Raw genomic sequence first — 20,213 nt, 5'->3', positions numbered from 1 at the left:
GATTCATGACATGTTCTTAAACTGCAGAATTGTTCACATCTTTGTGCTCTTGAGTGGGTGTAGATTCTGTACTTACCTAAGAAAAAACCCCAAATAAGAACACATTGGTGAATGTCAGAATCTTAGTGAAAACCATGTTAGTGGGTTTTAAGAAGAAATTTCTTCTCTAGAACAGTTGATAAATCTATTCAACTGGATCTAAGACTGATCTAGGTTGTATATTTGATGGACCCCCTTCCCACAAATGTAGTTGATCAACCAAGACATAGTTTAGGGTTTGCTTCTTCTGTTTTGGACGGGTGCTAAGAAGCTAATGTAGCCAGATTAAATACGTAATCCTGTCCTAGGGTTAGTTTAATGAATTCCATTCCTGAGCACAAAAAGTCCTGGAATCCAAGTATTTCCATCTGCTATCATTTCTTATGAAGTTGAAACTGTTTCTGCTTATCTAATCAAACCATTTGCACAGTTGGTGACATGTTTCAGTACTAGGCAGAACTCCCTCATGATAAATCATAGATAAGGTTATGTAGGTGAACTGATCGTAGCTTCCCATCCACTGAATTTAGCAAAAAATATCAAGTCACTGAGTGAATGTGCAGGAATTTTGCAGGACAGCAGCGGCACTGCTACAAGTGACGGAAACTCAGTTATTTTTTTAGTATTGTGCGAATTGTGCACCTATAACACTCAATGGACCCACTTAAACTATAAAAATGGGCAAAAGTCTGTACAGAATTCCGGCTCCATGATGGCAGCTACTGTTTTTAGCAGTATGACATGCTTTAGTCCATGTTTGTAGATAACTATGTGTCATACAGTGTCAGAAACCACATAACCGAGACTGTTTAATATTACCGAACAGCTCGCCATGGCTTGAGGTTGAGTGTGTGAAGATTTAGGCCTGCAGTTAGCGTAATGCTAATTTGGTGGGGTATGAGCTCCCTGCTAGAAAAAAAACAGTACAGACCAGCAAAGCTGGTCACCAGCAAAAGCATATCACTGTCTAGAGAACCAGAGAAGAACATTACACTTTACAGGAGAAGGCAAAGCTGTTCTTTACTTTCAATGTATGTAATGAATTCCAAGTAATTTTGAAGCATTTCTATTGGTCCAGTCATCATGACATTTTCACACAGTGTAAAGGACAAATGATTCAAATGATGAAAAAAACCAGAAAATATGGAAATACATGTTTTTTTTTCTTTTTCAGTGGAAATACGTGGTGTTTTGGATGCTAGTATGCTGGTCAACCAGGATGACCATGGCAGGCGACCAGCTAAACCAGCACCAGACCAGCATAAGCCAGTTTAGACCTGTGCAGCAGGATTTTGATTACTTATTAGCTATATTAGCCTTGTAGCTCCAGTGTAAAGCTAAAGATGTGAACTGCAGACACTCATAACTTTACGTGTGTGTTACCGGGCAAGTCCACAGGGCCTTAGGGCTCTAATTCTGCCTTTCATCTAGGCTGTAAGGGGGCAGACCTGCTGCAAACTTCCTGAGAGGCCAGCTGGGCCATAGTGAAACACATGCAATGACAAACGAAATTTGAGGAGCTCCAAAGAATAATAATAAAAAAATTCAAAACACTCTACACAAACAAATGAAGAATGTCTTCCAAGGTAAGTAATACAAAATTCCCCCTCATTTAGCACTTCTGTGAACAGATCGTAGTTGTGAAGTCTGTCAGACTGGAGTTGACGGGTCTGGATTCAGGATTAGACGTCTGGGCTCACTGACAGCATTATAAGAAGAAAAGAGAGTAAATTTGATTTTTGGCTAAACTCTTCGCTTTAAGACCAGAAACATCAGATGGAGCACAACACTCGATCACTGTGTACTCAACTCAGAGTGTTTAGGTGCTTGACTAACATTCACACCACCGTTTACTGAACACTAGAAACATTTCACACATATGTATACACTTCTATACACAAGTACACTTAAGTGTCTTTAGTTTATTCTGTATTTATTGCCTATTAACAGTCCTTTTTTAAGGTATACATACTGTCATCCTACTAGTGCATTTGCACTCATGTCCTTGTCTCAATGTTTATGCACCAGAGAGGCAGCCCAGATGTGTTGTTATACTGTAAGATAATATGAATTGAATTAAATAACGTAGATGATGTTCATCCATTTTGCCCAACACAGCCTCAACATCAGTCGTCACCAACCCTGCTCCTGGACATCCACCTTCCTGCAGGTTTCAGCCCAAATTTAACTCATTTAGCTATTCAGGAACTTCTAAAGGCAATTACTAGATGGATCAGGTGAGGTCAAATAGGGTAGGACCTAAAGTCTGCAGGAAGGTATCATTGGGCTACATATTTCTGGAGCTTATGTCTCCCCCTGGTGGACAGAGAAGACATTGCTCTATGCTGAAGTTCATAACTGCAACATTTCACTCGTGGTCAACTGTAATAAAAAACTTTATTATCTGTACAACATTTCAATTCAGTACTCACTTCTTATACAAAAATGGCACAGGAGGAGGCATCAACAGTTCATCCAAAACTATTGTGCATTTGACTAATTTCTCAGTTTAAGATCATCCTTAATGAGAGGAACCAAGAAGAATCAAGATTCATAAGCTCCTCAGTCCAGAGGATGTCATCTTTGTACTGGAAATTAGCCCATATTTCACATTTTTTCCCCATAATAACCCCTGACAGTAAGGCTTAGTGCCTATGAGACTGCACTCTGAACCACATTTGGAGGGCAGTCGGTGACACAGCTCTGGTCACCTGATGGTCCGGTACATCATGAAGTCTACGGTGGTGCATCGTGGAAACTTTCCGATGGAGCTCTCTTCCACGGGTGTGTAGACTTTGATCTGCCGCATGTGCGTGTCGCGCCCGTTCTGGTGGTTGGCCAGCACAGCGATCTGGATCATGAACGTCCTGATGGGGTTGTTGACCAGGTCCAGCAGAGGGATGTGGATCCAACCGCTGGGCTCCACCATCTCCAACTGCTGCTCTCAGACACAACACATACAGTCAGAGACACAGACAGGCCACGAGCATCCACAATCAAATACTGCACTACTGTTCAAAAGTTTGGAATCACTTTTTACAATTATATAAACCTATATATAATGTATATCTCTGACCAAAGAAAACCATGTCTCTCCATTTTTGTTGATGTTTTTTTTTACTTTTTTTTTACGTCGTGTGAAAATTTCATGATGAATGGACCAATAGAAATGCTGTAAAATCATTTGGAATAAAATCTCTTTACATTAACTTACACTGAAAGGTAAGAGTGTTTTTGCTTCTCCTGTAAAGTAACTATATTGTAGACACTTGTTTTTCTTTGGGCAGCAACGATATACAATATAATAAGTTATTCTTGTGCAGCTTCACAGGTTTCAAATAATTATAAGTGGGCTTTTAACGTTTAGTTGTGCCGCAATGATGCATGGATCTGTACAATGTTGTGTAAAAGTTATAGACCACATTTCCTGTCAACACTGTCGTTACGTCATTCATTTTTCCATATTAGCAAAAAAAGCAAAAGACATATTAAATAGAAAATTACTCAGAAACCTCAACATCTAAATATAATATCCTTTTTTGTATTTAATGTGTCCACTCTGTTTTATAGTTTCCATGTACTTTCAGTTTTTTTACAGAAATCTGCAGACACTCCTCCAAAGTTCAGTCTTAGAAGCTGGTTGATCATTTTCTGAAGTAATCAAACCCATTCAGTGGTGTTGAGGTCTGGACTCTGGGGTGGTCAGTCCATTGTTCAGCTTCTTTGTTTGATGTCTCCTTTTCTCAATGAGGTTCTTCTTGATCAGCTACACATCCTTTCAGACCCACAGCGCTGAGTCGTCTTCTCACAGTGGAAGGATGGACAGAAACACCTGTGGATGTTTTCAGATCTGAAGCAGCTTGATTTTCTCCTCTCTCTCAAAGACGAAAGCTTCAAGTGCTGTTTATCTGATGGGGGCAGTTTTGGTGACTACTAGGACTTTGATGGTTGTTAGGAGTCCCATTTTCTCTGTATCGTCTAATAATTTTTGAACCCCGTTGTGAAAAAACTTTTTCCAGTTTTTTTATTACTAGAAAGTGATTCCAAACATTTGACCAGTATTTATCATTTAGTTTTCAAAACTTGAAATATGAAAAGCTTTAGATTTGGGTTCAAGCTGAAAACTCTTACCCGGAGCTCCAGCAGGTTGTGGAAGTTGTTTCCTACTCGGACTGAGATCTTGCTGGGAGTGTAGCTCTCATCTGACTTATAATCAGCATAAATACAGAGCATCTTCACTGTGGTCTTCCTCCTGAAGCAGACAGGAAGGACAGGTAGTGCTGAGAGATTAATGGCTGGTCATATTTACTAAACAATATACTCACAACACTGAGAGCACCAACATTCAGAAACATTAACACACAAAAGTTATTATTTGGAAGTTACCTGAACTGGATGTTGACCAGGTGAGGCTGAGAGCCGTCAGACTGCCAGTAGGTCTCCAGATTATCATCCCTCAACTGGTCGACTCCAAAACCTATCAACAAACAGAGAGGGAGAATGCATGAATGAATGAATGAATGAATGAATGAAGATAACCAGAAAATACTGTTGCAGTTGTAACAAAAACTTTGGGTTTCAGAAATGGAATCTTTCCACAATTTAATGTATGTTAATGTAAGAAATATTTAATCCAGGTAATTTTGGACGAGTTATATTAAACCATCTGTCATAGAATTTTCACACAACATAAATGGCAGATGGTTTTTCCAAATGCTGTAAAAAACCTGATAACTGTTAAATTTCTGTATAATAAACTAATGATAATCAATAAATAAGCAATTTCCAAGCTAGTTTTTGAGGATCTCCTACTAGTCCACATTCGCCCAGCACATCTGCACCAGGTATTCTGAATTCTTGGTTCTCATGTGCTACAAGCAAACACTGTGGGTCATCTGAGGGTCGGACTAAAGAACACTGTAAAGAACACTATTTAGAGCATCTTTCATCCTGACTGCAGAACCTGGAGACGCTTTATATAAAGAGGGAACAAGAGGGTGAAAGTCCAGCTCACACACCGGGCTTGCAGGAGGAGAGTGACCACACAGCCTGAGCCCCGATCTCCCGGACAGTTCCGGTGCGCTCAAGTTGCTTCGGGTCAGCGCCGGGTGGTGTTTTGGCAGCAGTTGCCATGGTAACCTGTTAAAGAAAATCTGCAGGTAAACAAAAGGCCAATTAAACAATCTAATGAGCTTGGATTAAAATTAAACATCTTTAGGTTTGTTTTTATATGTTCTTAAATGTTTTCAGTCAGTTAAGTAACAGCCTGGCAGTACTACAGACGCTTTTCACCCCCAAATTGAACAATAACACATTTAGCACCTCTGAAGCTGGGGGAATGTGTTTTTTGTTACTAATGAGCAAAAGAAAAGTCTGAATTTTCAGCAACATTCATTTTTTATTGAATAAATTCATTATTTTGTAACATTTTCTAGGCTGCCTATTGTGGAGACCTTGATTTCTGCCCTAAACATCACAGAATAATGAAGAGAATAAAAAATAGCTGAAAATACACAGCAATACTGAGTGACTGAAACTCGCAAAGTTAGAAACATTTCTGCAATTCCTGAGTTCTGTAAGTTCTGAGTTCTGAGTTTTTAAATCAGAGCAAAATATCAATATTAGCATTAACGAATCATTTACACCCTCACAGAAATATCGTAAAGGGTTTATCACACAACAGCGACCTCAGCTTCTCTCAGACGGCTCAGTTAGAGAAATGATGCAGCCGCGTCTACATTCTTAAAAAAGATGGTGATCATGAGTTCTATGAAGGACGATTTCATGCTTAAATGGTTCTTTAGATTGATGGAGAACGTGTTGTACATAACGGTTCTGCTACTGTAATCATTTCAAGCTTGTAATAATTAAAGAACACTTTTTAGTGCTAAACAGAACCATTTTGAAAAAGGTTCTATATAGAACCATATACAACATATTCTCTAATTAATCAATCAACCTTTATTTTCACTCTGAAATACAATGAGGGTGAGCCCTTATTTTCAGCGTAGCTGAGCATTTACAACATTCAAAGGACTAAAAAAGAAATTAAAAAGGAATTTAATCAATGAACAAAACATAAACAAATGATCAGAAAGAAAAATCAGACAAAAAAAAAAACGGCCAAAGAATTATGAAAAAAATTAAGCTTTGATTAAGGAGAAACACAAAACCAAGATAATAAACCAGGCAAACTAAAATTTAAAACAGCTGAGTAAAAGGATTATCGAAGGGAATAAAATAAATAAATGAAAACTGTAATTAGAATTACAGTTATCCTAACAGAACTAAATTAAAATGAAATAAAATAAAATAAAATAATTAGCAAGAAAAAGTTCATAAAATAATAATACAATTAAATAAAAAGGAGAAAGGAAATGTTGAAAGTTACAGTCTGGAGGTGTTCAGAGAAATCATCAATCTGAAGAACCACATCACCACGCAAAGAACCACTTAAGCGTCTTATATAGAACTCAGCTCTGAACAGAACCGCTTCATACAGCTGACTAACAGAACCGCTTCATACAGCTGACTAACGGAACCGCTTCATACAGCTGACGAACGGAACCGCTTCACAGAGCTGACTAACGGAACCGCTTCATACAGCTGACGAACGGAACCGCTTCACAGAGCTGACTAACGGAACCGCTTCATACAGCTGACGAACGGAACCGCTTCATACAGCGGACTAACAGGCTACAGAACCGTCTGTTTAAGCGACTCTAACAGGCTACAGAACCGTCTGTTTCAGAGTGAAACCGCAGCTCGGTCCGATCTCACCTGATCTCCACACTAGTCCGATCTCCTGAACATCTCTGATCGAAATAAACCCGTTTTTGTTTTTAATCGATCCGTTTCTCAAACAGAACCCGCCCTGTCCCCGGCTCTGTCGCACGCTGATTGCGTCACTGCTTCCCTCCTGTCGCATGCTGATTATGTTTTTTGAAATAAATTTACTTCCAATCGATTATAAATTTCCCAAAACTGAATCCGGCGCTGTATTTAAGCTTCATTCTGATGATCAGTCTGTATATGTATTTGTGTCTGTGATCCCCGAGCTTTCTTATTCGGTGTATTTTCTGTATTACACGGTCTCAGTGTTGTGTATGTTTTGTATATGATGGGAAAAATAAAAATAAAATAATAAATAAAAAAATACTTTTCATAAGTGTAAACGTTATAGTGTTTGGATTTTAATCATAGTTATTTAGTAAGAGATTGAATGTTCTTCATGCTAACAATAAAAACTGTGTGAGGATGGTGAATATTTGCCAGTTATTTATTTATGTGCATGTTACCTTATTTGTACATTTGTGTAGATACACTTTCTATTGTATGATGTTTTCTGAAAAAAAGACTATTTTTGTTTTTTAAAAATAAATTTTTCTTTTGTAAAAAGAAAAAAATTGTCCTGCAGCAAAAAGTTGTCCTAGAATGATTGCTTTATTCTATGATACCATATAATCTATTTAAAAAAAAACAACAACATGTACTTGTATTTCGTTGGGCTAAAATGTTTGTGTAATTGTGCGCTGCTGAATAGTTACAGTATGTTTTCTAAGTAAAAGTAAAATCTATACGTACATGTTTTATTAAGAAAAATAAAAATAACATTTTAAAACAAAAAACGGATAAAAACTTTAAGCTACGAAGAAAAACGATCTCTAAATTATTATTATTATTATTATTATTATTATTATTATTATTATTATTATATTAAAATATTTAAAATAAAAATAAATAAAAGCCGATCGTTGCCTGGCAACTGCTTCCCCCACCGTCGCGTACTGATTGCGTGGTCAACGTAACGAGGCTCTGGCGCCATCTTTCCCACCGGCTCCTCCGTCCGTCCGGCGGCGCGGAGGCTTTTTCACCGCTTTGACCGCTTTAAGCTCACTGTAACCGGGTTAACGGGCTCCGGAGCGGCGGCTCGGTAAGTCAGCGCTGCTGGTGTGTGTGTGCTGCGGCCGCTCGGTGTGTTAGAGAGGGAAACGGGCGCTTCGCCTCAGTCAGTCGGACCGTCATTGCGGCGCACATGGAGGCCTCTCGGTCCGCTCAGGGAAGCGGGCTCTGCGCGCTGCTTACTCAGCCCTGCTCGGGGCTTCTCTGACTAAAACCTGTGGAGTTGGGGGGTGAAGGGCTCGGCTGGCAGACGGAGACGGGTGGTCCGTCTTATGGTGCTGAAATTGGCTTCTTATTACTCGCCGTTCGAATTGCCCCGTTCCACCTTAAATGGCGTAGCAGTTACGTTGAGGCGCGGGGCCCCGTATGTAACTGCTGCACCATTTAAGGTGGAGCGGGATAATTCGACCGAGAAGCCCGCTTCGTGTCTGAGTGCCCCCTCAATCTCACACCCATAGTGCTTTAACTATAACACAGTAACAATGCTAGCAGAGACCTCAGACCTCCAGCTGGACACTGGACCCCTGACTGACCCTGCGCCAGCTGGGCTCCCAGTTATGGCAACTCAGCTACTTCATTCACTCCATTCAGTCACTCCGAACCCACTGACCCTGCAGGACTTTGTCAGCCAGAGCTGACCGCTGTGGTCAGCCCGTATGGCCTGCTGGGTTTATCAGTGAATCAGACATCGCAGGATTTTAAAGGGCCCATATTTTTAGCGTTCTTGTTTTTATTTTCACACTAATGACGTGTTTGCAGGTTTATGTATCACATATTGTTTTTGTAGTTGTTCTCTTACAATTAAACGAGCTGTTTTTGTTTGATACTGTCTGAGACTGAGATATGTAAATGAGCTTTGTTCTGATTGGCTGCCTTGTGTTGTTCCACCTCAGAAAACAGTCCAAGCTAAAACACTGTATGTAACAGGGGTGCTCCGTTCTGGCAACCGCTCAGAAAGCACATTATGTTCTCTTCATCTGGCAAACCTGATACAACCTCTCCTTATTTTTTAGAATTAAACTGGCTGTTTTTGTTACCATACTTTAAGACTTGTATGTAAATGAGCGCGGTTCTGATTGGCTGCTGTGTTTTGTGTGAACTTTTTGAAACTTTAACAGCACTTCACACTTTTTACATTGGGGAAGAAATTGGAAAATGTTTATTATGGGACTTAAAAACACAGCTAGAAAAATTAAATTTACTTTGATATGGACCCTTTAATTAAATTCAGTATTGCAATAAGATAAAGTGTAGTAAAGCGAGTAAATTTTCAGAGGGGTTTTATAACGTGACTCATGTTTGGCAAACAGTTATCAGCATGCAGTGTAAAAATTGAAGCCTCTCCCTCTCTCCCTCTCCCTCTCCCTCCCTCTCCCTCTCCCTCTCTCTCTGTCCCCCCCTTTTTCCTCTCCTCGTCTTTAGGAAGGTGTGGACCTCCTCTTTTATAAGCTGAGCTCTCTCTGTCGTCACCAGCACGATGGCTGACAAGAACACCAGGATCGCTATCGTGAACCATGACAAGTGCAAACCTAAGAAATGCCGACAGGAGTGTAAGAAAAGCTGTCCTGTGGTGCGGATGGGTAAGCGTGTCTAATACTATTACTAAAAAATACAGCCAGCCTTTTGTTCTGCTTATCTCATATTAAATCGTATCCAAATGCTCTCATTGTGTCTGTTTTATGTCCTCAGGTAAGCTGTGTATTGAAGTGACGCCGCAGAGTAAGATTGTGTGGATCTCCGAGTCTCTCTGTATAGGCTGCGGTATCTGCATCAAGGTAACTGAAGTTGGCCTTATCAGCTGTGCTTTTGGTAACGTGGTGGTTATGTTGCTCAGAAAAGCATCTGTTGTTTGATCAGAATGATTCAGGCACATTACATATTTGCCTAATGATGAAATGTACTAGTTATTGTAATAAAGTAGAGACAAGTGGTGAATTATTCTTTTTATTTTAGCAAATATACAGAGGTTTTGTTTGCTTTCCAGAAATGTCCGTTTGGCGCTCTGTCGATTGTAAACCTGCCGAGCAATCTGGAGAAGGAGACCACGCACAGATACTGCGCTAACTCCTTCAAGCTGCACAGGTGTGCACACTCTCAGAAATATAGTATCATGTAACTTTAAGACGTTTTGGTGATGCACAATTTTTAGTGTAACGAGGACTAATTATGTGCTCTTTATAATGAAACATGCAGTTATATGCGTTACTTACTGACCACAGTGAGCTCAGAGATTTATCACAATAATGATAAAATATATTGTAATGTCTGCCTTCACTCTTTAGTAGGCCTGCTGCTACTGCAGTCCCTTTAAAGGAGATTCTGTATAATTAATAAATGATAACACACATTTTTTACATCTTTAAATGTAAATATTTATCATGTCAATACACACACACACACACACACACATTCGCTAAATGTTTACTATGTAGATTATATAAACGGTTTTGAAAATTTTAGACAGTAATTCTTGTTGGATTTGGAAACAATATTGTGAGGCAAGATTTTAGAAGCAAAAACGTTACGACATAAAATGGGGCTGCGCTGAAAACTGCAACACAGCGATAGTAGCATGCCAACCATATCTTCAGCATAAATTTTAAGTTTCCACATTTTCATTTTATTTTAAGGCCTAAGCAGGAGTCATACAGCTTCTGTAGTGCACCGCTGACGCTCCTGTGTGCTCCAGATTTAATCAGCGTAGTCTTGTGTCTGAGGTGTCATGTTAGTTAGGTTATCATGATACTTAAGACGTTTTCACGATAAATGATATGTACTACAGTATTTTGACACACAGACACAGTGCACTAGTGCCACAATTAAAACTACCATGAATATATAAAAAAAAACCCTTAGAAAAGCATATTGTGTTTCATAGTAATAATATTCATCACACTAACGATATAATATTGTCACATTGTCCACCGTAGTGGAACTGTTATGCTTTGCCACTGTACAGTGCCAAGTCTGGTATAAACCTAAGCCAACAACTTCATTTTTTTATTGATGCTGTATGTTCAGCTTGCTGTAGGCTGGCCAAGGTTTCACTATGTTCACCCAAAGGGAAAGAAGCAGGTGTATTTTTTTTTGTAATATTAGGTTTATGGAAGTGGTGAGGAATCCAGACTCCCAGTGCAAATTTGCCACAGCGGCAGCTCTAAAATGAGCCCCACAGCAGACCTCATAAACTCACTCTTATCACAAATGATTTTTTTTTTTGGTCATTTAATTATGAAGCCCATGAAGGTGAATCAGCTGAAACACTTGTGTGTCAGTTATATTTAATTATTTTAATGTGACCATGGCAGGTTGCCCATTCCACGTCCTGGAGAAGTGTTGGGGTTGGTGGGAACCAACGGAATCGGAAAATCGACTGCTCTCAAAATCCTGGCAGGAAAGCAGAAACCCAATCTGGGCAAATATGATGTGAGTCACAAATACATACACCACACTTTTATTGAGTTTTAGTTTCTACTGAAAGTCAGGTGCAGTGTAGTAAATGAATATGTTTAAAATATCGCAGTATCTTACAGATACATGCACAGCAGATTACTCAGTTAAAACAGTTCTGTAATGATCTGCAACGGGCTGTATTTATTGTGTAATAATTGGGACAGAAAGTATAGATTCCATTGGCCAAAGCTAGTCACACAATGCTGCCTTTTGAAAGATAAAGATGTAGCACCTCCCTTATCTAGTCTTCACAACTGACTCTGTGTATTACTGGCTTGGGTTTCCAGGCCCCTCCAGACTGGCAGGAGATTCTGGCCTATTTCAGAGGCTCTGAGCTGCAGAACTATTTCACCAAGATCCTGGAGGACGACCTGAAGGCCATTGTGAAGCCGCAGTACGTCGACCAGATCCCCAAAACTGTTAAGGTAAAGAATCCGCCTACACAAGCTCTTTCTCAAGCTCGTTGTAGATGAGCGCCATTTGTCAAGTATTTCACAAACGCATTAACGCAGGCTAGATCCCCACAGCTCTGTACATCAGCAGGTAAACTTCAGGAAACTCAAAAGCTTCTGTGTGTATTATTTGCTGTTGTGCTGTTTTCTGTGGAGAAGTCCGATGTTGATAATGCCATTCTGCTTTCAATTCAATTCTTTGTTCTGCCTGCAGGGGTCAGTAGGAGACATCCTGAGGAGGAAGGATGACACTAAAACAGAGGAGCTTGTGTGTGACCAGCTGGGTATGTAACTTTTGTGTTTATTACGCTTAGATAGTGATAAAATATAGAATAGATCATCACAGATACAAATAAACTGATTTAACTGAATTCTCAATTTTTAGTGCCAAAGTTCCTTCAGACTTTTTTCAGGTTTAATTCTGGAATTTTGTGGTTATTAGAAACTAATATTAGTCAAACTGTGTTGAATATTGACTGTGTGCGCTGTGATTGGTCAGATTTGCTGCACTTGCGAGATCGTAACGTGGAGGATCTATCAGGAGGAGAGCTGCAGAGATTCGCCTGTGCTGTTGTTTGCATCCAGAGAGCAGACATGTTAGTGCTTTTCTCTTCTTCTATCTCAGACCTACCTAAAGTGCATGTCAGTTTTTCCTTTGTTTCTCTGTCTTCTCTTCTCAGCATTTGTCGTCTTTTCCTTTGTCTCTCTAGGCTTGTTTGACTGTTCTAGTCTGAAGTAGTTAATGTGGCCTCTTCTGTTGTCTTTTGGTCAGTAGTTTAGGTCTTTTCTAGGTATGTAGTAATTTTTACCCTTGTATCTCTGTAGTTTCATGTTTGATGAGCCGTCCAGTTATCTTGATGTGAAGCAGAGACTGAGAGCTGCCATCACCATCCGATCCCTCATCTCACCTGACAGGTCAGTTACACCTACAGCTCTTACATGTACATCTGAGCAGCGTCATTGCATATATATGGTTTTACACATATTGAAACTGACCAGTGCGGCTATCAGCTTCATGCTGTGAGTGGTTATAAATCATATACTGCAGTTACCGCAGTTAAAGGGCCCATATTATAGAAAACTGAATTTTTGAAAGAGTCCATAGGATCCATATATTAAAATTAAGCTGAAAAAACAGCCTGTTTTGAAATATTTGTTTTTGTGATGTCAAAAAAAAAACAACACTTTTACATACATCTGGATATTCAGCCTACAGTGGCTTAGCTCTGGCCATCCACACTGAAGCTATAAGAAGTGTTTCAGTCTGGCCTTCTTTTTGAACAAGGCACAATACAGGGGAGCCAATCAGAACAGTAGTAATTTACATATCAGCACAGTAACAAAAACAGCCTGTGTAATTCTATGGCATGTGTCAAACATCAGGCCCACCACAAAATCCTATCCAGGCCAAAAAGGTATTTTAATTTTCTATGAATATTAGCCAGTTTCAGAACGCACTGCACTACAGTCCCCAGCGTGCACTGCAGCGTAATGTGCTCTGTCTCTCCTACCCCAACAACAGTCTGTGGGACATTCTACACAATTCCACACAGTCATATCACCACAATGCATTTCAGCTGCAGTTCAACCAACATGAACACTTAACATCAGCTCAGCATCTCAGAAACTGAGCCCAAACATTAATGAACTTGCAGCAAAGAAAGGATGGCAGGTGTCCAGTTAAAGCAAATAGAGCACCTGGGGACATTTAAATTTTTATATTTTATGTGTCCATGTAATGTTTCAAGGTCTACTACAGGTGTTCGTATTTTACTGTTGAAGTTTTTGCATTTTTGAATGAACAATGGCCAGTTTGACCCTCGGGAGAAATGTAGAACATAAGCTTTTTTAATATAGCTATACAGTAATATCTCTCTCTCTCTCTCTCTCTCTCTCTCTCTCTCTCTCTGTAGGTATATCATTGTGGTTGAGCACGATCTGAGTGTGCTGGATTATCTGTCTGACTTTATCTGCTGTCTGTACGGAGTGCCCAGCGCTTATGGAGTCGTCACCATGCCCTTCAGCGTCCGAGAAGGTAATAGCACAGTTACACTGACTGAAAAAAATCGTACAAGTTGATCGTATGTCTTCAGACTCCAGTACAGTCACACATTCTCATTAGAGCTTGAAACTTTTGTCTGAACCTAAATTCTCAGAGCACAAGATCCCAAAGTTTGCTCAGTCTAAAAGCATTTGGAAGCACTTTTTAATGAATGATTTCATTAAAGGGAAATTAAAACATCATTTTGGACAAATGATTTAGTTACTATAACAAAATTACTTGTTTTTTTGGTTTTATTTGTCTGTGATTTAATGACAGCTGTGTTTGTCGCTGTGCAATAATTTAACCAGGGCTATCCTGTCAGGTTTGATTCAGCATTTTGAGTGAATATGGATCAGTTCGGGTCAGTTTCAAACAAAACTTAGTTGTTCGCAGGTCAGCTTTGGACTCAACTTGATGTGGCTCCAGTCGAGTTCAGACAAATTTTTGTTGGGCGGTATTTATTAATAGACCAAAATTTCAGCCTCAATTAAAGCTCTGATTCTCACTCAACCTCCCTCCAGGTATTAATATCTTCCTGGACGGTTATGTCCCGACCGAAAACCTGCGTTTCCGCGAGACCTCTCTGGTGTTTAAAGTGGCGGAAACGGCAGCAGAAGAAGAGGTGAAGAAGATGTGCCGTTACCAGTACCCCAACATGACCAAACGCATGGGAGACTTCACGCTCAGCATCACTGAGGGAGAGTTCACCGACTCTGAGATCATGGTGATGCTCGGAGAGAACGGTGAGAGAGTCTGTCTGTCTGTATGAGGGAATATGAAATGAATTGGATCAGTGAGTTAAAGGTAAATTGTCTCTCACTGCAGGAACTGGAAAGACCACATTCATCAGAATGCTGGCAGGAGGACTGAAACCTGACGGAGGAGGTAACATTCACATGCACTCTTGAAAAGGCCTGAAGGAGCCGATGTTCTAAAGCCTTGCAGCACCGTTGATGTGATTGTGTGTTTGTAGGTGAAGTGCCAATTCTGAACGTGAGCTACAAACCTCAGAAGATCAGCCCCAAGTTTAAAGTGAGTCAGACACACATCAGGACTGAATCTTGTCATGCTCTATTTGACAAGTAGTACATACGCTATTTCGTATTCGTTATGATGAGTTACATCATGACCATGTATCGTCAGTACAACAACAAACTACAGCATGGATTTGAAAAAAAAGAAACCCCAATGATTTAGACTGTAAAAACAGCACCCAGTGTATAGTAATTGCATAAACTGCATAATGACAAGTAGCTTATTGGTTCAGCTTAATAAGCCATTCTTACTGTTTTACTGTTTTTCTTTTCATTTAATTTTTGATGAGCCCTTCTTTGGTTCAAGCACAGGTTATTCCTGAAGCATCTTTGGGTTCCCCCACCTTACAGAACCTTCATTTCTAATAGGTATTTCGCCGAGTGTCTGGATTTCTTTTTTTTATTTATTTGTTTATTTTTTAATTTAGGGCAGTGTTCGTGCATTGCTACACGAGAAGATCAGAGATGCGTACACACATCCCCAGTTTGTTACTGATGTCATGAAGCCCATGCAGATTGAGAGCATCATTGACCAGGACGTGAGTTCCCATGACAACAAGCACACAAAAGCACAGTCTCTGCCAGTCACTCGCCTCCTGTCTCTTACTCTGTGGTTAAATTTTCTCTTTTTGTTGCGTGTCTGTAGGTTCAGAATCTATCTGGTGGAGAGCTGCAGCGTGTCGCGCTGGCTCTGTGTTTGGGGAAGCCGGCGGATGTTTATCTGATCGACGAGCCGTCGGCCTACCTGGACTCCGAGCAGCGTCTCATGGCAGCCAGAGTCATCAAACGGTAACACGCCTACCGAAATATTCTGTGGGGGGGTGGGGGAAGCATGAAGAAGACAGGAATAGCCTGGATTTGCATGAATAACATCTGACAGTGAACACTGATGTAGGACCATCTGTGTAAGCAGATTCATTAGGATATGGAGGACAAAACTGATACTGGACCTGCACTATTAAGAAATGACAAAGCTGTGAGCCATTGGTGCTGAGGACATCACATCCTATTTAACCTGTTATCGCCCTCTTTACGCTGCACACAGTCCTAACAGCTTCATTTGGTGTTATGTGACCAATGAGTTCTTCATATTTCCTTACAGATTCATTCTCCATGCAAAGAAAACTGCCTTCGTGGTGGAGCACGACTTCATCATGGCCACCTACCTGGCGGACCGAGTGATTGTGTTTGACGGAATTCCCTCAAAAAACACCTCCGCCAACACGTAAGATACGGTTACTGTCTTCTTACGATAAAGCATTAAACCACAAGAGGTTTTGTGTATTTGTATTCTGTTCATTATCTAAGGTAGTAATATTGTGTGTGTGTGTGTGTGTGTGTGTGTGTATTGAGTATCAGCTGGAAACTTGGCATATTCAGTTTTTAGATTTTGTGTATTTTAGTTTTTAATGATGAGTGGAGTTTGAGTAGGTTGTTAGGCCTGTTTTACCCAGTTTTCACTGTCCTAAGTGTTGCATGACTGTGTTTTACAGGCCACAGACTCTGCTGGCTGGCATGAACAAGTTCTTGGCACAGCTGGAGATCACATTCAGGAGAGACCCCAACAACTTCAGACCAAGAATTAACAAGCTGAACTCCATTAAGGTACACACACAGTTTAATAAAGGCATTTCTGAAAAGTAGAGCATCGTAATGGCCCACACGTGACACATTAAGACCAGACACTCAGTGCAAGTATGTAAGCACAGATAACACCCGGCCAGTGCATTGCAAATGCACAGTCCTGCTGTGCAAACTCAGCCTGCATTCTCACATTACTGTGGTGATAAAATACTCAGGCTGCATCTTATCCATGCTATCATGATAAATACAATGCCGAAATAGTACTCCACACTTAGTACTCAAGGGGCTGTGAATGGGATCTGTTGTTATTCCAGCAGTCACAGCTAATATACTGAACAGTAAGGGAGTGAGTGCTGCTTTATTTGTTCTGTTAGAAAGTGATGTTTCATATGTTTTACAAGTGCCTTGTCAAACTGCTGGTCTGCCATGCACGTTGCCTGGGAGAAAGCACAATGGTGGTAGAAGACAACTTTTCCAGGTTCGGCTGTCTCTATATAGCGCCCCCTTGCTGCAAAGAATGCAGCTTGCACTTGTTTTGTGTTAGGAATTGCGCCGTGGCACCCTTTAGAATGCGATGACAGTGATGCGAACAGTGTAGTCTAAGGCAAAGAGAGGGCACACGCATAACAACACGAACACACGGTGAGTTTTGACCACTATAAGGTACTCAATATCCCAAATGTCCCCCATTATCATGTGACAAAGATCATCTAAAACAGACCTGTTTGTACTTGTACACATAAAATGATTTTAAATGTGGTCGGAAACTGAGATATCGTTCCAATCCGAGGTATATTTGACTATAAACTGTCAGCTGATATAAAATTGTAAAGGGAATGTCTTGACGTTCTGCTCCATACATTATAAACATGACAAAAACACACATTTGTTCAGCAAGCAGCTCCCCTGTTTTTGTGGCCTGAGGTGTGCAGAGTGAATACACGTCCCTTTGCCCCCTTCTGATGAAGCTCCTAGCCTTCAAAATTGCTTCTGATTTGCCAAAGTTTGTTGTGTAGCATACGGTCAACTTTTGGAGGGTATAGAATAGAGAATTAGCAATATGAGCTAAAGAAACAAGAACATTTTGCAGGGAAATGGTGTAATAAAGTCCAAAATAGTGCTTTAATGTTTTAACTGAAAGCAAGTAGTCGGGCTACTGAAATAACAGAACTACATTAATTAATCATATATTACTTTTTTTCCTGATTCTTGTCTGTTCAAGAACGTATTCATTAATCATCTCTTTATTCTCTCCATCAGGACGTGGAACAAAAGAAGAGTGGCAACTATTTCTTCCTGGATGACTGAAACTGAAGGGTCCATTCCAAAATTCCCCCCCCACGGTGGTCCCTTGGGCCACATCTCTCCCAACAAGTGACATCATCCAGGATGATGCAGCACTGGGACCGTTTACTTTAAACACTGACTGACACCAACTCCACCATTCTGAACCAGTGGGTCCAGTTCCAGTAACTTGGAACAATCCTCCTCTGCCTCACTCTCTTCACATCAGCGCTGACCATCTAACAGACTGGACCGGTCAGAGAAATAAAGCTGACGGTTTGGTTTTCAGTGCTGAAGAGGGTGAGGCAGAGGACCCTGTTCAAGAATTATAAAGGGGACCTAGAAAGACTTTGGCTTCTGGGTGACCAATTATAATACATAGTAACTCAGATGTGTTTTTACTGGTCACAAAGTGCTACAGCGGAGAGTGAGAGACACGCCAAACACCAACTGTATATTTTGAATAAAATATTTTAATCATTATATCATTTGATGCATCTTATTAAACAGTTTCTCAAGAAGTTGAAGTGTTTGTCTTTTGTGGTTTATAACTTGTGAAGTATGGATGAACTGCAGGCTTCAGGTTGGCTGCCCCTCTGTTTAGGTGTGGCGTACTTTATAGATTTATAGACACTGTTGTCACATACCATCAGAAACCACATAGCCACAGACTCTTTGATGCATGAATGTGGCATATGGTTCACCTGATGCCATCTGATGAGGTAATATGGCTGAAAGATTGATTATTTTTATATTGAAATTGCAACTCGAGAGTTTTAAGAGGAGAAATTTAGCCTAATAACACAGCTGAACTGCCTGTAGACAAGGTAAACCAATCAGAGGCAGCCAAACCTCCATGTGCTGTGACATCACAACCACAACAGGGTAGCCTAGCCTGGGTAAGTTAGCAGTAGATGATGTTCTGGACAGTGGAATATTTCCAGTATTCTGGATATCTTCTTAAGCCCCTTCCCAGACTCATCTGCTCATCTACAACCTTCTTCCTAAAGGCCTCAGAGAGCTCAGTGCTCTAGGCATGATGATACAGAATCCAGTAACAAAATATTCACTAGCTGTGTTCTAATCATTAGCCTCCGGTTTCAATTTGACACATTTGAAGTAGTGATGTATGTAGGGGTGTGTGTACTTTTTCCACATAAGAAAATTGCATTATTGCTTATTTCAGTTTTATGAAGGATGATAATGTTAATTTTAGGGGTCGCTCGTTAAATTATATCATCTTTACCAACACTGTTTAAATGAAGATGGGATATCTGTATCTCCAAAATATGGTGAAAAAGCATAAACTTTTCATGGGGTGTACTTACTTCTTCACATGACTGTATATATAGACATACATACTTGCATACACCCAGATACACACATGATGGCTTGCAAAAAAATGGGCCAAGCGTACTGATGGTTGTGGGCTGGTCAGAGTCATGATTTAAACCCTGTGGAGAATATTTGGTCTCACTTTAAACACAAACAGCAATGTTTTCCAGCTATTCGTCAGTGCTGAGTGGAAAAATACTAACTCTTCCTTCTGAAAAAGGCTGCACAGGAAACTTGGTGTATGTTTTTTGTGTTTTAGTATCACATTTTAACATATTTATAACATATTTGGTTAGTAAAATACTTTTACAATACAATTAAATGGAAAATAAGTGAAGTTGTATTTAGTTTCAAAATAGTTTTGTTCTCTCATTGGGTACAGGGTGAGGGGGTGAGGGGGTGAGGGAGTGGGGTCAGGGTAACTGTCTGCTGGGCCAAATTAAACACCTCCACAGGCCACACTTTGGGCAGCCTTGGTCTACAGAAGCTCCTTTACCTCCAGGATGTGTAAAAAATAAAAAAGTCACAGATCAACCTTTTCAGGACAGTAAACATCCTTTGCATTTATTTGCATTCATTAACATTCCATATCAAAACTGCATCCTAAGTTCTTTGGTTTCTGCAACAACGATAGGCACTCAAGAGCACACAGAGCACACAGATCACACAGATACTACAAAAGGACATACAGTTTCCTCTCTACGTCTACTTTCATGTCTATATAGAAGGTCCTATGTACAAGGCAAAAAAAATCGGACAGTATTAGTGACACAAAGGTGCTTTTTGAAAATAAACAAACATTTAGCAAATGAACTAAAAACAGCTTTCTGAATGAGCTGCTAAAGCAACTCACACAGTTAAGGCACGACTCCAGAACTGATGGATTTTAAAAGCCTTTAATCCAGGCTCCTCTCAGTACCACAAGGACAGCAATGCAGTCTTTGAGGAAGCATCCAGTTTGGAAAAGCAATTCCATAGATGAGTTTTTCAGTCCTAGGCAGCCCTTCATTAGTGTACACTTGGTGCGTTCGAGCAGGGAACACGGTGAAGCAGCAGGAGTCCAGGAGCAGGACTGGGAAAAATGCT

The 20,213-nt window shown here is 40.3% G+C and overlaps 2 protein-coding genes across 3 annotated transcripts; one reads left to right on the top strand and one right to left on the bottom strand.

Annotated features, from left to right (window-relative positions):
• Positions 1 to 2,417: 2,417 nt before the first annotated feature.
• On the bottom strand, positions 2,418 to 6,934 carry anapc10 (anaphase promoting complex subunit 10). 2 transcript variants are annotated; one of them, XM_036592432.1, is made up of 5 exons: positions 6,820 to 6,934; positions 5,058 to 5,192; positions 4,426 to 4,516; positions 4,171 to 4,291; positions 2,418 to 2,977 (listed from the first exon to the last, which is right to left on the bottom strand). In XM_036592432.1, exons 2-5 carry the CDS (start codon positions 5,170 to 5,172, stop codon positions 2,747 to 2,749), a joined length of 558 nt encoding a protein of 185 aa, XP_036448325.1. In that variant the 5' UTR covers positions 5,173 to 5,192; positions 6,820 to 6,934; the 3' UTR covers positions 2,418 to 2,746. The 2 variants fall into 2 exon arrangements, with proteins under 2 accessions (XP_036448325.1, XP_036448323.1); XM_036592430.1 differs by having other exon boundaries at positions 5,058 to 5,178.
• A 914-nt stretch (positions 6,935 to 7,848) lies between these two features.
• Positions 7,849 to 18,313, top strand: abce1 (ATP-binding cassette, sub-family E (OABP), member 1). Its single transcript, XM_036592380.1, has 18 exons — positions 7,849 to 7,972; positions 9,364 to 9,521; positions 9,631 to 9,716; positions 9,926 to 10,023; positions 11,250 to 11,367; positions 11,682 to 11,819; positions 12,061 to 12,130; positions 12,346 to 12,442; positions 12,672 to 12,761; positions 13,760 to 13,881; positions 14,412 to 14,633; positions 14,716 to 14,775; positions 14,864 to 14,922; positions 15,353 to 15,463; positions 15,571 to 15,713; positions 16,027 to 16,149; positions 16,418 to 16,529; positions 17,769 to 18,313. The coding sequence occupies exons 2-18, from the start codon at positions 9,419 to 9,421 to the stop codon at positions 17,814 to 17,816; spliced, it is 1,800 nt and encodes a 599-aa protein (XP_036448273.1). The 5' UTR covers positions 7,849 to 7,972; positions 9,364 to 9,418; the 3' UTR covers positions 17,817 to 18,313.
• The last annotated feature ends 1,900 nt before the right edge of the window (positions 18,314 to 20,213 follow it).

This window comes from Colossoma macropomum, unplaced genomic scaffold (assembly GCF_904425465.1).
Source record: "Colossoma macropomum unplaced genomic scaffold, Colossoma_macropomum, whole genome shotgun sequence".
Lineage (NCBI taxonomy): Eukaryota > Metazoa > Chordata > Actinopteri > Characiformes > Serrasalmidae > Colossoma > Colossoma macropomum.
The sequence above is the reverse complement of the archived record's forward strand: the minus strand, read 5'-3'. Positions and strand labels throughout refer to the sequence as shown.

What these genes read in the sequence shown, in the direction of transcription:
- anapc10 (XM_036592432.1), bottom strand. Translation starts at nt 5,172, where the DNA reads ATGGCAACTGCTGCCAAAACACCACCCGGCGCTGACCCGAAGCAACTT. An exon ending in CTGGTCAACATCCAGTTCAG is followed by an intron (nt 4,292 to 4,425) that starts GTAACTTCCAAA and finishes TGTCTGCTTCAG; the next exon opens with GAGGAAGACCACAGTGAAGA. An exon ending in ACAACCTGCTGGAGCTCCGG is followed by an intron (nt 2,978 to 4,170) that starts GTAAGAGTTTTC and finishes GTCTGAGAGCAG; the next exon opens with CAGTTGGAGATGGTGGAGCC.
- abce1 (XM_036592380.1), top strand. Translation starts at nt 9,419, where the DNA reads ATGGCTGACAAGAACACCAGGATCGCTATCGTGAACCATGACAAGTGC. An exon ending in GCAGCCAGAGTCATCAAACG is followed by an intron (nt 15,714 to 16,026) that starts GTAACACGCCTA and finishes ATTTCCTTACAG; the next exon opens with ATTCATTCTCCATGCAAAGA. An exon ending in AAAAACACCTCCGCCAACAC is followed by an intron (nt 16,150 to 16,417) that starts GTAAGATACGGT and finishes TGTGTTTTACAG; the next exon opens with GCCACAGACTCTGCTGGCTG.